The 12,310-nt window shown below is 52.1% G+C and overlaps 6 protein-coding genes across 6 annotated transcripts; 5 read left to right on the forward strand and 1 right to left on the reverse strand.

Annotated features, from left to right (window-relative positions):
• Positions 1 to 137: 137 nt before the first annotated feature.
• LAESUDRAFT_654222 (60S ribosomal protein L37) lies at positions 138 to 657 on the forward strand (the record flags this gene model as incomplete). The annotated part of the gene is made up of 5 exons (XM_040904470.1): positions 138 to 182; positions 251 to 286; positions 346 to 393; positions 456 to 565; positions 621 to 657. Coding segments are annotated over 5 exons (276 nt in total), but the record flags the coding sequence as incomplete, so codon positions are not given.
• A 231-nt stretch (positions 658 to 888) lies between these two features.
• Positions 889 to 3,277, reverse strand: LAESUDRAFT_654347 (homoaconitase; the record flags this gene model as incomplete). Its single annotated transcript, XM_040904477.1, has 2 exons — positions 889 to 2,857; positions 3,051 to 3,277. 2 exons carry the CDS (start codon positions 3,275 to 3,277, stop codon positions 889 to 891), a joined length of 2,196 nt encoding a protein of 731 aa, XP_040763775.1.
• A 195-nt stretch (positions 3,278 to 3,472) lies between these two features.
• LAESUDRAFT_726238 (uncharacterized protein) lies at positions 3,473 to 5,453 on the forward strand. The gene has a single exon (XM_040908989.1). It carries the CDS (start codon positions 3,758 to 3,760, stop codon positions 5,354 to 5,356), a length of 1,599 nt encoding a protein of 532 aa, XP_040763776.1. The 5' UTR covers positions 3,473 to 3,757; the 3' UTR covers positions 5,357 to 5,453.
• A 402-nt stretch (positions 5,454 to 5,855) lies between these two features.
• On the forward strand, positions 5,856 to 6,315 carry LAESUDRAFT_726239 (uncharacterized protein). The gene has a single exon (XM_040908990.1). It carries the CDS (start codon positions 5,882 to 5,884, stop codon positions 6,152 to 6,154), a length of 273 nt encoding a protein of 90 aa, XP_040763777.1. The 5' UTR covers positions 5,856 to 5,881; the 3' UTR covers positions 6,155 to 6,315.
• A 307-nt stretch (positions 6,316 to 6,622) lies between these two features.
• On the forward strand, positions 6,623 to 7,585 carry LAESUDRAFT_737100 (NADH:ubiquinone oxidoreductase complex I intermediate-associated protein 30; the record flags this gene model as incomplete). Its single annotated transcript, XM_040910758.1, has 4 exons — positions 6,623 to 6,904; positions 6,959 to 7,159; positions 7,287 to 7,482; positions 7,539 to 7,585. The coding sequence occupies 4 exons, from the start codon at positions 6,623 to 6,625 to the stop codon at positions 7,583 to 7,585; spliced, it is 726 nt and encodes a 241-aa protein (XP_040763778.1).
• Positions 7,586 to 8,008: 423 nt separating this feature from the next.
• LAESUDRAFT_680055 (uncharacterized protein) lies at positions 8,009 to 12,259 on the forward strand. Its single transcript, XM_040905720.1, has 14 exons — positions 8,009 to 8,120; positions 8,191 to 8,245; positions 8,296 to 8,465; positions 8,516 to 8,764; positions 8,814 to 9,344; positions 9,399 to 9,498; positions 9,638 to 9,795; positions 9,860 to 10,523; positions 10,575 to 10,681; positions 10,734 to 10,775; positions 10,835 to 10,955; positions 11,009 to 11,321; positions 11,377 to 11,782; positions 11,837 to 12,259. Exons 1-14 carry the CDS (start codon positions 8,070 to 8,072, stop codon positions 12,194 to 12,196), a joined length of 3,327 nt encoding a protein of 1,108 aa, XP_040763779.1. The 5' UTR covers positions 8,009 to 8,069; the 3' UTR covers positions 12,197 to 12,259.
• Positions 12,260 to 12,310: the final 51 nt, after the last annotated feature.

Genomic DNA, 12,310 nt, shown 5'->3' on the forward strand with positions numbered 1-12,310 from the left:
CCACACTATTGCGCGCGTTCTATTCGACGGCGAATCTAAGCACGTCCGGCACCCTCAGCAAAACACTTCAAGATGGTGAGTCGAGAGAACATGCTTGCGCTGTGCGGAGACGTAATGCTCATGGAACATTGATGTAGACAAAGCGAACCCGCAAGGTCGGCGTGACTGGAAAGTACGGTGTTGTGAGTGAAGCATCGCGGCGTGGCTGGCGAGACATGGTGGACTTACTTTTGGACGATGGCCTGGTTAGCGTTATGGTGCCTCCCTGCGAAAGCAAGTGAAAAAGGTGCGCATTGGGATGCTTTCGAGGAGCTTAAGTACGTGCTAATTTCTTCCCCCGCACAGATGGAAATTACCCAGCACGCACGATACACTTGCACGTTCTGCGGAAAGGTGCGTCCGACAACCACTTTTTGCAAGTGTCTCCTGCTCACTCGTCTGCATGCCATGTTCAGGACTCTGTCAAGCGCCAAGCAGTCGGCATCTGGAAATGCAACTCTTGCAAGAAGGTGATTGCTGGGGGAGCATGGACGGTGGCGACAACAACGGCTGCGACAGTCCGCAGGTGCGCCTTTCTTCCTCTGCTACAGCTGCATCGGTCGGTTGACGCATGCCTGCAGCACTATTCGCCGTCTGCGCGAGTTGACCGAGGCATAGACTCATTCACCCTCCTTGTGCCGTACTACCCCGTCCCGCACCCTATGTTCATGCCGTATGCGCGATCATGTATTTTTCTGCATCTCCTTATTTCCAACGCGCAGCGGACATCGCGCTCATGGTCCGGAATGCTCGATTAAGATGTTGAAGATCGATCCCTTCCTTGAGATCGGAGCATTACATGGTGATACGTATATTTCATACTTTTATATTCTGCTGTGGGGTAAGGCCTCAACTGTCTGCCTGGATTGACTTGAGAACATATCCCTCCAATCCCCCGCATATCCAAAGCTCCTGCACGCTGGCGCCGACCACGCCTACCGCATACGTCTTCTTCTGCCCATTCGGCCAGCTGACCTCGACGCGTCCGTCAGCCACTTTCACGTCGACCATCAACCCCTCATTGACAGTCAGCTCGCCACTCTTTCCACCCGCACCGCGTTTTCCATCTTTTGCGTATTCTTGCGTGAGATCCGCGACAAGCTCGGGACATTCAATACACACAAGCCCGTTATTGATGGAATTACGCTTGAAGATGTCGCCGAACGAGCCTGCAATCACGAGCGGCACACCTGCTGACTTGAGCGCGGTCGCAGCCTGCTCGCGGGAGGAGCCGGTGCCAAAGTTGTACCCAGATACGAGGATGACGCCTCGCTTGATGTCCGGGTGAGAGGCATCCGCAGACTGCTGTTTGCGGATGGACGCGACCAATCCCGCAAAGGAAGGATCGTAGTTTTCCATGACCACTTCGGCCTGGCGCTCGAGAGTGATATCATCTTGATAAGTGTACTTGCCGGGGTACAGTGCATCGGTATTGAGGTTGTCCTGCGGAGCAAAAAGAAGCGGTCCAGCGAACGTCGACGGGAAGCCGGGAAGAACAGGCTCCTTCAGCGCAGCCGCGGGACTATGCTTAGATGGCTTCGCGGTGGGAGTGATTATTGAAACGGCTGGTGCGCCCGACGGCGGCAGAGTCGCAGGATCGAGAGAATCCGGTCCGCAGATGTAACCCTTGATCGCGCTGGCAGCAACAACCGCTGGGCTCGCAAGGTACGCCTGTGCCTTCGGACTGCCCATGCGTCCCTTGTAATTCCTGTTTGTTGCACTAATCCCGATCTCACCGTCCTCGAGGAGACCCGTTCCCAGTCCAATGCATGGGCCACAGCCGGAGGGGAGAGGCTTCGCACCAGCGGAAATCAGGGTCTGCCAGTCGCCCTGCTCTTCTGCATCCCGCTGGACTTCCGAACTCGCAGCTGCGACATAGAACTGCACGCCCGGGGCGACCTTATGTCCCTTTATCACTGCTGCGGCGGTTGAGATGTCTGAGAGACGCGCGTTAGTGCAGCTGAGCAGGTATGCCTTCTGGATAGAAATGTGCTTCGATTCAAGCGCAGGGAGCGGGTTGGCGACTTTGACGCTATTTGGGCCAGAAACGTAGGGGACGAGTGTGGAAAGATCGAAGACGAGGTGGGACGAATATGTTGCGTCGGGATCGGAGCGGATAGGCGCCGCACGAAGCTGATCGAGTCGCCGTCGGTTGATGCGTGGATGTTCCGGCGGAGGAGGGATTGAGGGCATGAGCGATGGCGACGCGAACGTGCGCAACTCGAGCCTCTTCAACGCACGCTCGTACCATTCCAGCAGGGTATCATCAACAGGGAAGACACCAGCAAGCGCACCCCACTCGGTGGTCATGTTCGAGATAGTGAGCCGATCGTCAAGCGAGAGCGCAGAGATGCCTTCGCCTGTGAACTCGATCGCAGAGTTTAGCACCTCATCGTTGTTGAAAGTGCCGCACAGTGCCACGATGACGTCCTTTCCAGTAACCCCGGGAGCCAGCTTGCCCTTGAACTCAACCTTCACCATGCGCGGGACCTGCCACCAGGTCTTGCCGGTTGCCCAGAGCGCAGCGGCATCCGTGCGCACAATTGGCGTGCCGACGCACCCAACGCCGCCGTACATGTTGCTATGACTGTCGCTCGCGACGGTCATCGTATTTGGGAATGCGTAGCCTTCCTCGACGAGGATCTGGTGACCGATTCCGCGACCTGCAGGGAAGAAGTCGATACCATGCGTCCGTGCAAATGCCTCGATCGATGCATACTTGGACAGGTTTTTTGCAGACTTATTTTGGACGTCGTGGTCGAGGGTGAATACCAGCTGCGAAGGATTCTTCACGCGCGTGGCTCCGATAGATTTGAACCTGTTGGGATATCAGTAATAAGTGGTTCTGCCAGTCAACGAGGAAGCATATGGGGGCCATCTTTGCTATGGGTTGTCTCCGATCTTGAAATCGTAGACAAGCCCCATAGCACTGTCTGCTCTCAGATGCAGATTGTATTCCTTGACGGGACTACTTGGAACTAGTGTCCCGAAGAATCTTCTTAGACACTCACTTAGATATGACAGGGCCTGTATTGTCGTGGGTCATAACATGCTCTGGACGAATCATCACATAGTCACCAGCCTTCACCACCTTGCCCTCCGGGAGATCGACCGCATACTTCTGGACCACCTTTTCGATGATCGTCTGAGGAATGCGAGGCGCATCAGAGATAGTGGCAAACGACCGTGCCGCAAGTCGCCTAGCACGCCTGAGGCCGAAGGAGGCCGGCAGACGCATAGTAGCTGCCAGTCTGTGCACTGCTCAACCTTGGAGGACGAGGACGAAGAATCCAGTGGCGGGCGAATCGTGTTGCGCGTTTGACAAACGTCCATTGACTCGAGCGCTGGCTAGTAGCTCGGTTCGATTCGTGAACAACGATCGGATCGTCCGAACCGAATGCACTCCACCAGATCGCTTCGAATTCTCGAGCTCGTTGGTCGTCCTTGGAAGCACACACTGTCGTTTTCGCGCTGCCACGACACGGTGAAGAAGGCTTTGCACAGCGTCATATCCTGTTCCATGGAGTTGTGACGATTCTTGCTGTCCATGTGGTGTAGATGGGGCACGACAGGAAGGCTGACACAGGAGGAAGCTAGCTGCCAGCCTCCATCTTGACAGTACAAATCTATCACAGACTTGCTCGAACCCGGAGGCTGCTCTCAGTCTCTCCGCCCACGCACCCTCATGCCCACAAGGCACCCACACTCATTCGTCAAGATGTCTCTCGTTCACCAGTCACTCTTTCATGTTCTCCTCCTCTCGGTCTGCTCCCTCTGCATCCTTGCGGCACCTACTCTCTCTGGGGCACCCCAGACCATCATTGAGCTTCCTAGCGTTCTCCCTACTACGCCCAATGTCGAGACGACTACGGCTACTTCGTCTGCGCCACCAGCGTCCTCACTGTCCTCACCGCCACCGACGTCCTCAGCGCCATCGGCTGATGTTTTCGTCTTCGAACTGGCTGGCGGTTCTCCCTCCTGGATTGCCACAACAGAGATTATTCTACGGATACCACAATCCTCAGACACTGCCCTTGGTGTCTCCGCGTCTCCCATTTCTACCAGCGACACCCAAGATTCTGCTGCCTTATCTGCCAATACTGCCGCACAGTCATCCAACAGTGTTATGCCTACATCGCTCCTTGTGGCTGATCCGATGGATGCCCCGACGACTTCTGCTGCTACTCGTACCACCCTCTATGTCCCTCCTACATCGACGGACTCTGCGGCAGTATTGCAAGATGCGGTCACGTCTGCGTCTACCGGTCTCCCACCTGTGCTCTCTCTGTCGAAGACTTCTAGCGCTGCCTCCTCTATCCCTGTGTCTTCGACTCACACATCTTCATATGTTACTGGCTCTGCCTCCATGGATGATCCAAATCCCACCGCGGAGACTCGGACCACATCTAATGCTGCCAGCCAAACGTCGCGACGGTCTGCTATCTTGGCTGCGTTCCTCACCATTGGCACGCTTGCTATGCTTGGCATCACTATGGTCTGTATGCGCTGCAAGCTTCCCTGCCGGGGCCGCCGCGTCAAGGGCAACGGCAAGAAGGTTCGCTTTGCCGATCCTGATGAAGAACAGGCACAGCAAGTGCCATCCATGTATGGCGAGAAGGACGAGAAGACCAGCGTCATCCCGGGCCCGCCAACGCCCACTGAGATCATTCTTCCGTCTCTTCCTCAACAACCCTCCTCTTCTACGCCGAACCTGCAACCGGACTGGCGGGTCTATGCCCCCAGCGTCGAGGGTCAGTTCGAGGATGTCACGCATATACTCTCCACAAGTGCCTTTGCTCCCATTGAAGCTGAGGGAGGATCTCCTGGCGCCGATTCTGTCTTGTCTGGCGCATCTGAGGATTCTTCGAGGGCAGCATCCTCCGGGCGCGCAAGCGGTGGGGCGGTCAGCCTGACGGCCGAGTCGTACAAGTCGTGCGAGTCCCGCTACTCAAGCCCCAGCCTCGAGCGGCAGTCGCGCGACGGCCCGCCCGATTCAGGCTCCTCGGACTCGATGCACCTGTCGCCGACCTTCCACCACTCGCCGTCGCCGCCTGCCTCGGAGCTTATTCAGACTCCGGACCCTGGCATGGGTGTGGCATTCGTGCCGCTCGAGCATGTAGGTGGCAAGGAGGCGCATAAGCTGGTCCGCGGAAGGCCCGAGTCGGATGAAGTGGACGAGGTGGGGTCGGAGTGGGATGTTGCTAAGGCGTATGGCGCGCACAGTAGCGTTGGACAGGAATCTGTGCTCAGTGTTGTTGTGGAGAACATGGAGTCTGTCGAGGTCGGTGGGCGCAAATGTGTCTTGGTACAGGGATGAAGTCTCGTTACGGAAACGTGTACAGTAATTTGGTGGGCGTCGTTGTTATTGAGGGATATGGTTTGCTAACGCTGAATTGAAATTGGGCCCTCACAGCAATTGTGGTGCGGTGTCGCTGCTGAGAGCGCCTGCAAGGTGAGATATAGCTTCGTCCTTGAATCGACATGGTGGCGCCAACTCGATGCCTCCGAGGACATACAAGCAATTGCTCTAACATTGGATACGTCTGTCAACTTGTTGTTTTTGGTGCATTAACGTTGGATTCTTTTGCAACGGTGGAAGTGCGTCGCAGAGGAAGCTCCAGAAAAGCGGAACCCTGGGCTTGAATGGACAGAATAAGGCGAGAGAATATGAGCATCTGGGAAGTGCGTGGAGCAAACCGAAAAGGCGCTCCCAGTGCATGTAACACATCATGCGCGAAATGTCATCAACGCTTACTATATTGAAACAAGGACCTTGCCAGCAGGTTGTACGCTCGCTGCGACTAAATGCTGCGCTCATCTCACGGAACCAGGCCACACATGAATGTCGCCGTACGCTGTACTCCTTCACGCCGAGCGGACATTGGTTCGCATTCCTGCCATGTTCAAAGGCGTCACACAGGCGGCGAGGCATTCGCATGTGTATGGATGGAGTCAGTGCGTCTACCGCCTTACTAGCCTTCAGCCCTGGTTTCCCGTACTATTGGATCGAAATCTCCAATTCACTGAACATTTTAAGTGCTCACTTGTGTTGGTCTACATGTTCCTCGCAGTAGAAGTAGCGATGTCCTCGTATATTGGGAGTATGGCTGCTTAGGCCAAGGGCAGCCGTTATGCTACTGCCTTACTGATTGCTTAGCGTTGTAATGGATTTTTTTCCGGTGTCTATCGCGTGGTATGCTGAATATTATATACAGAATGTAGCATTATTACAAATGTGGATCTACATGTTATTGTATAATGCTATCTCGATACTGTCATATGTTATATTTGTCAATTTTTGTCAAGGAAATGCGATTTTCATCATGATAACTGACATCATGAATCGCCAAGCCTCCTGTCTGAATTGGACGTTGATCTGCATTTCCTTCGCGTCGTGCAGCTGAATTGTGCGCAACTTCTCTGCTTGGAATCGGATTGCTTTGAACATGACAAAACAGTGTTTGAGATGTCTCGTATCTCAGGATTAATCAGTCGGACCGGAAAGTTGCTCCGAGAGAGCACGTCGCGCGGTAAGCTAGCTACATCAAAGCGAACACGTCTAACATGCGCCGCAGCCCTGCTTATGCAAGGAGCGGACGAGCCGATTCGAACGCCAAAAACTCTCTTCACGTTCAATTCACGAGAGGATATGCAGCAGTACGCTACTGGATGTGATGCAGACATTGGTGGCACCTCCACCGTGCACCTCGACTTGGATGAAACGTCTGTGCTACCAGCTTCGATGAGTCCGACGGGTAAAGAGATACACCGGCCTACTGCAAAGTTCTGGGGAGATATGAGGCTCGCCGTACGCAAGGGGTACGAAGACCAGATTTGGGGAGGCTATGCTGCATTCCGGAGTAAGGCACGCTGCCTTTCCGTGATGTTATATAAAATACAACTGATGGTTTCTACATAGCCACGTACGACGTTGTTTGGGGAAATCACCGACGATGTTTCGATGCATCGGCTGCTCGCGCTTCGCCTCCGAGCAGGTGGCCACCCCCGCACCCGGAATTCATATTATGTGAATATCCAAACAGACGGGCCTATCGAAACCGATCTCTGGCAACATCGTTTGTTCTTTCGTCGGGATGACGGAGGCTGGGAAGACATCTTTGTAAGCATCGTCAAACTCGAAGGCTATTTTGTCAAGTGATACTGCACAACCGGTGTTAGCCTCTTCTACTCTGCTGACGCTTTGGCCTGTCTCAGTATAGCTGAGCTGACGACGGCGTTTCTCACAGATTCCGTTCGAAGACTTCGTGCTGACAAACGCCGGAGAGGTATCTCCAGTACAATTGGAAATGTATCGAGAACGCATTCGCACGATTGGCATTTCGATACTCGGTGCAAAAAATGGCGTGGAGGGGCCATACGAACTGGGCATTGATTCAATTCGCGCGGTAAATGACGAAGACATGACTGTGGATGCGGCACCGCGTGAGTGGATGGTCTCGCTTCTCAACCTTACAAGACAAATAACGATAATGCCATAGGCAAGGAACTCTCAGAGGGAACGCAGTGGGAACGGCATGCTGTCTGATGATCTCAACAATCATGCGATATTTGAGAACTTCCGCGCTTCGGCCGATCATGCTCAAGAAGTCCTTCGCTTGTCAGCCATCACTGTGCCATTCGCACGCGTCTATCATCTGGGTGAGCAATGTATGAGGAAGAAGCTGGTGCAAGGAGGTCCACCGCGATAGTTAGGATCTGGCGCTATCCAACACGGTTGAAAATAGCTGTCGAGACCTTAAGCAATGAAATAAACTACATTTTGGTTCACCTGATTGCGACATAAGGAAGTACGTGAAGCTGACTCGACATCCAGGCCCGGGTTCCATACATGTGACCCACATGGAACGCGTCCTCTAGCTGATCTTAAGGACGATGATGGATCAGTGGTTCGCGTTCTGTGATGAACTGAGATGGTATCAGCGCGTCGCGTTTTGAACTCAGGGGGCCACGATACTCTCAGCTCTCTCCATCAAATTGGATTGTTCCCAACCGTCCGTGTCATCAGCAGCATGGACATCAAGAACATTAATGGACCCGGATCTCCGTGTTCAACAACCTCTGTACGTTTCTTTCTAACCATTGTGTGTGTGGTCGCGATCGATGCTGACTGTCTTACCATGATCTCTCCAGGACTCAAATTACTTCGATGATATTGAGGACATTGATGCTTTCCTGTGCATGTTTGGTGAGTTTATATCTAATGTAACCATATGATACTTGAGTAATGGTGCGTAGACGATGTAGAGCTGAAAGAACAGCCGCATTCATCTACTGAAGTTGTTAACAGTGACTTCAAGGGTAAACGGAAGGCGAGCAACAACCTCGATGGAAAGCCTTCCAAAATACCGAGAATCTTACAAGAGAAAGTCTCAGCTGCCTTGGAGAAGTTGGCTCCTATTGTAATTGTACGTTACTCCCATTCTCATCTATGCCGCGTCTGAGACTGACAGTTCAGGCTGACTTGCATCACTCCCGAGATATCATGGAAGACTTGCCGTATGGCGTACAGTGGGAGATTGCACGTCTCGCTACGAAGGGCTTTGAGAAGCAGATATTCACCCCAGCTGCCTTGGAGAGGCTCCGTGATCTGAGGTCGAACGCCGCCGCGGCACCTCAAGTTGAAGATATAGCGCGAGGTCGAACGATACGGGCCACGCAAGATGATCCATATGCTTCTGCATATGCTATGGAACGAGCAGCAAAGGCGAGTCCGTTCTCGTGCTATGACTGTGCATACCTAATCGCATCAACAGTTACCGTGGGATGAGCTTGATACGGAGGAACAAGTCTTCAAACAGGATCCCTTTGGTGGGCTTGGCTGTAATGATGACAAACCGTACCTTCAAGATAAGCCCGATTGGTATGGCGGGAAAGTCCACTTTATCGCCACGCTTCACCTTGACGGCAAGGATCAACAACTGGGACCACGCTTTACCTTTTCCTTGGACCCTCCTAGACTTGGATCATCATGCCGATTCACTCGTCGATTTGGCTCCTATCAGTTCATTAGAGTAAACATTCCTCAGGAAATTTACACGAAGCTGCAGAATCTCCGCTGCACCGAGGATGAACTAGTCGACTTCTTCACGAGGCCGATTGTAATTCATAGTTGGGTATTTCGCGCTGTCACTGCAAAGGAAGGAACTGTGTTCCTCTTTCGGACAAGTGAACGCTGGGATGGACGAGAAATCGTCACAAATGGATCGCGCTCGGACTCAGTCAGAGAGCTTAGTCTACCGCAGTTTCTTTCATGGCATAATGATCCATCGGCGAACCAGGAACAAGTAAGCATCACTTCGAATGCAATGAATTGGGATCTCATGCGATGGGTGGAACAGACCATGGTGAAGTGGGCCGCTCGGTTTGCCCTTGGGCTCTCCAACTCTGTGCCTGGGATACGGCTGGACCCGAACGAGGTTGGAACCGAGGATGACATCGGTATGTTCTATTGAGCGCTCGTGAGAGCATTGCTCCAATATCATCGATGTCTGCTATCATTACGATACGTAGCGTAGCACAGGATGATCATGGATCAATGGTTTCGAATCATAACAGTCCAGTGCTCATATTTTCTTAGTGTGCCCTGGATTCAGTGGCGCTGGAAAGGTCCCTAATGAGATGATCATGACTGACGGTTGTGGGCTTGTCACGTCAAATGTTCTCATATCAGTGCAGAAACGGCTTGGCTGGCCCTCAGAGCCTACAGCGGTGCAAATGCGACTGGGTGGTGCCAAGGTATGGATCTCGATCGTGTCGCATGTTGACGAAGCATACGGTAGTACTAATCAATGACGCCCAGGGTCTTTTGCTCCTTGATGCAAAATCTTCCGTGCCTTCCGTTGTCCTGCGTCCGTCGCAGATCAAGATACATGGCCCTGTGGCTCATGATAGTGCTCCTGACCCCGCGCTACTGATTATCGATGTGCTGAAACCCGGCAGACTCTCAACTCCAGCACGTCTGTCAACCGAGACGATCATCAACATGGCAGAAAATGGAGTCCCAAGCCACGTATTCATACAACTGATGCAGAACAGCGTGCGCCAGCTGGTCCGTGGACTCACTATGTGGACTGACCCATCATCTGTGTACGAGCTTTGGCGGAATATTGCATCTGCCGGAGGAGTCATTTCCGCCAGGCTTGCCAGAGAGTCACCGGGCTCTTCACGTGCTAAGGGCTACCGCAATTTGGATAAATCATCTCCCGAGATTACTGACAACGATGCTGATGATTTCGATGAGGCGTCACAAGACCATTCGACTCCTTGGTGGGGAGACCCAGTGAGCGGATGTCCATCGTCGCTCGAGGAAACAACTCTTGTACTATTGGACGCAGGTTTTACACCAGACAAGTGTCGGATTCTCGCCGAGAAGCTAAGGGAGGTGACCAAGAAAGCAGTGGACGCATATGTGAACAAATTCCACATCAGTGTACCCATGTCATGTACGGCATTTGTTGTTCCAGGTTGGTCATCTACAACTTAAATCATACAGCATTGATCTGATGTTAGCACAGATCCTTGTGGTGTATTGGAGCCCGGCCAAGTCCATATCAAGAGTTCTTATAGGAATTTGACCGACAGAAGTGGTCGACCTACAGAGATTGTTCTTGGAGAAGTCCTGGTATGAATCTGGACCTCTATGCATTAAATAGACATTAACATATCATTTAAAGCTCACACGACATCCCTGTAAGGTCCCTACAGATGTGCAAAAGGTATTTGTAGTGCTTTAATAATAATAAACATTGGGCAGATGATAATTTTGGGCTTCCAGGCAGTTGCTGTAATGCATCCTCAACTCTTTTCTTATGTGGATGTGATTGTTGTCTCAACAAAAGGTCACCTCTTCAACAATGAGACATTGCATTGTCATTTGGCAAGTATGACTGGTGGTGGTGAGTTAATATTAATGCATGCTGTTCATGCATTGTGAAAATGACAATCCAAGGTGATTATGATGGTGACCTCATGGAGGCATTCTGGGACCCTTCCCTTGTTTCAGCCTTCTCCAACGCACCTCCAGCCTTTGCTCAGGAACCAGAAGCCATACAGAAGTGCATTGTGAAAAATACTGAGACAGTAGATCAGTTTCTAGCTCGCACAAGCGCTTCTGGGCCTGCAAGTGTACTCTATGAGCTGCAAAAACATCTGCTGGCACCATTGAAGGGCATATCAAGAGTTGGTATATATTCCACCATGTGGGAAGCATCCATCTACAAGTATGGCTACAAACATCCTCATACATTGTTTTTGGCATATATGTGTGTGTTATTCTTTTTGAGATTTGGATGTAATGCATGTTCATTTAACATACAGGTTCACTACTGTCCTGGACGGAGTTAAAACTGGCATAAGCGTATCTAATGGTGTCTTTGAGGAACACCAGAAGGTGTATTCATGTGCTTCACTCCCTTGGAAGGATAGCATTGTCACTAGAGCGATATTCGCAAACTCTGGACATGCCAAGCGGAATATGGGCCTTCCCCCATTCGTCATGGATGAACTACATGCCGCAGTCCACAGGGAATATGAGAAGCAAAAAGAGTACATTTTTACCTTGTTCCCCAGAAAGGGGTTTGGGCCATCACCGGAATTCGATCATGACCTAGCTCGTCCATGGAACGATGCCAGGGAGCTTGCACGGCAGGCCAAGGAGGGAAAAGCAGACGGCTGGCAGAGGAAACAGAAGGAACTTGACGCAATCAAGGCTCATGTTGAAGCCGTACATGAGAGCTTTCGTCAACATACAGCTCAGGTTCAGAGGAAGAAAAGCCAGCCAGCAGCTAGCCAGAAGGGTAAAGCGAAGGAAACTGAGGTCACCTTCACTGGTCTGCCAATCGACAAGAGACAAGATATTCTGCGTGACTTCTCCATCCGCTTCGATCAAGGCCCTACATCGACAGCGGATGGGCAGCCTATCTTCGACTTCGACAAGGAAACGATACGGCGGTTGCGGGCATCATACGCATACATATACGATTACAACCGATCCAGCGATCATTGGTCGCAATTTCCGTTCAATGTCGCCATGCGCACGTTATGCGAGATTAAGGCAAAGGCGCACGGTCCAAGCAAGACCGTCACGGAGGATTTCTACATACGCATGAAGGTTGGCAGAGCATATGCTCGCAAGTAGACAGGGTTGCTAAACCGCCAACTTTGTGTACGATATTGGATGTCCGAGTAATTGGAGCGAGACGTGCAGTTTGTCAATGTCTAGAGCTCAAAGGTAGCCGTTCGCAGACTTGCA

This window comes from Laetiporus sulphureus (assembly GCF_001632365.1).
Source record: "Laetiporus sulphureus 93-53 unplaced genomic scaffold LAESUscaffold_22, whole genome shotgun sequence".
NCBI lineage: Eukaryota > Fungi > Basidiomycota > Agaricomycetes > Polyporales > Laetiporaceae > Laetiporus > Laetiporus sulphureus.

Excerpts from the sequence above, each read along its gene's own strand:
- LAESUDRAFT_726238 (XM_040908989.1), top strand. The coding sequence starts at position 3,758 with ATGTCTCTCGTTCACCAGTCACTCTTTCATGTTCTCCTCCTCTCGGTC.
- LAESUDRAFT_726239 (XM_040908990.1), top strand. The coding sequence starts at position 5,882 with ATGTCGCCGTACGCTGTACTCCTTCACGCCGAGCGGACATTGGTTCGC.
- LAESUDRAFT_680055 (XM_040905720.1), top strand. The coding sequence starts at position 8,070 with ATGGACATCAAGAACATTAATGGACCCGGATCTCCGTGTTCAACAACC. Across the intron at positions 8,121-8,190 it reads CTCCGTGTTCAACAACCTCT|GACTCAAATTACTTCGATGA; the intron begins GTACGTTTCTTT and ends TGATCTCTCCAG. Across the intron at positions 8,765-8,813 it reads CTATGGAACGAGCAGCAAAG|TTACCGTGGGATGAGCTTGA; the intron begins GCGAGTCCGTTC and ends TCGCATCAACAG.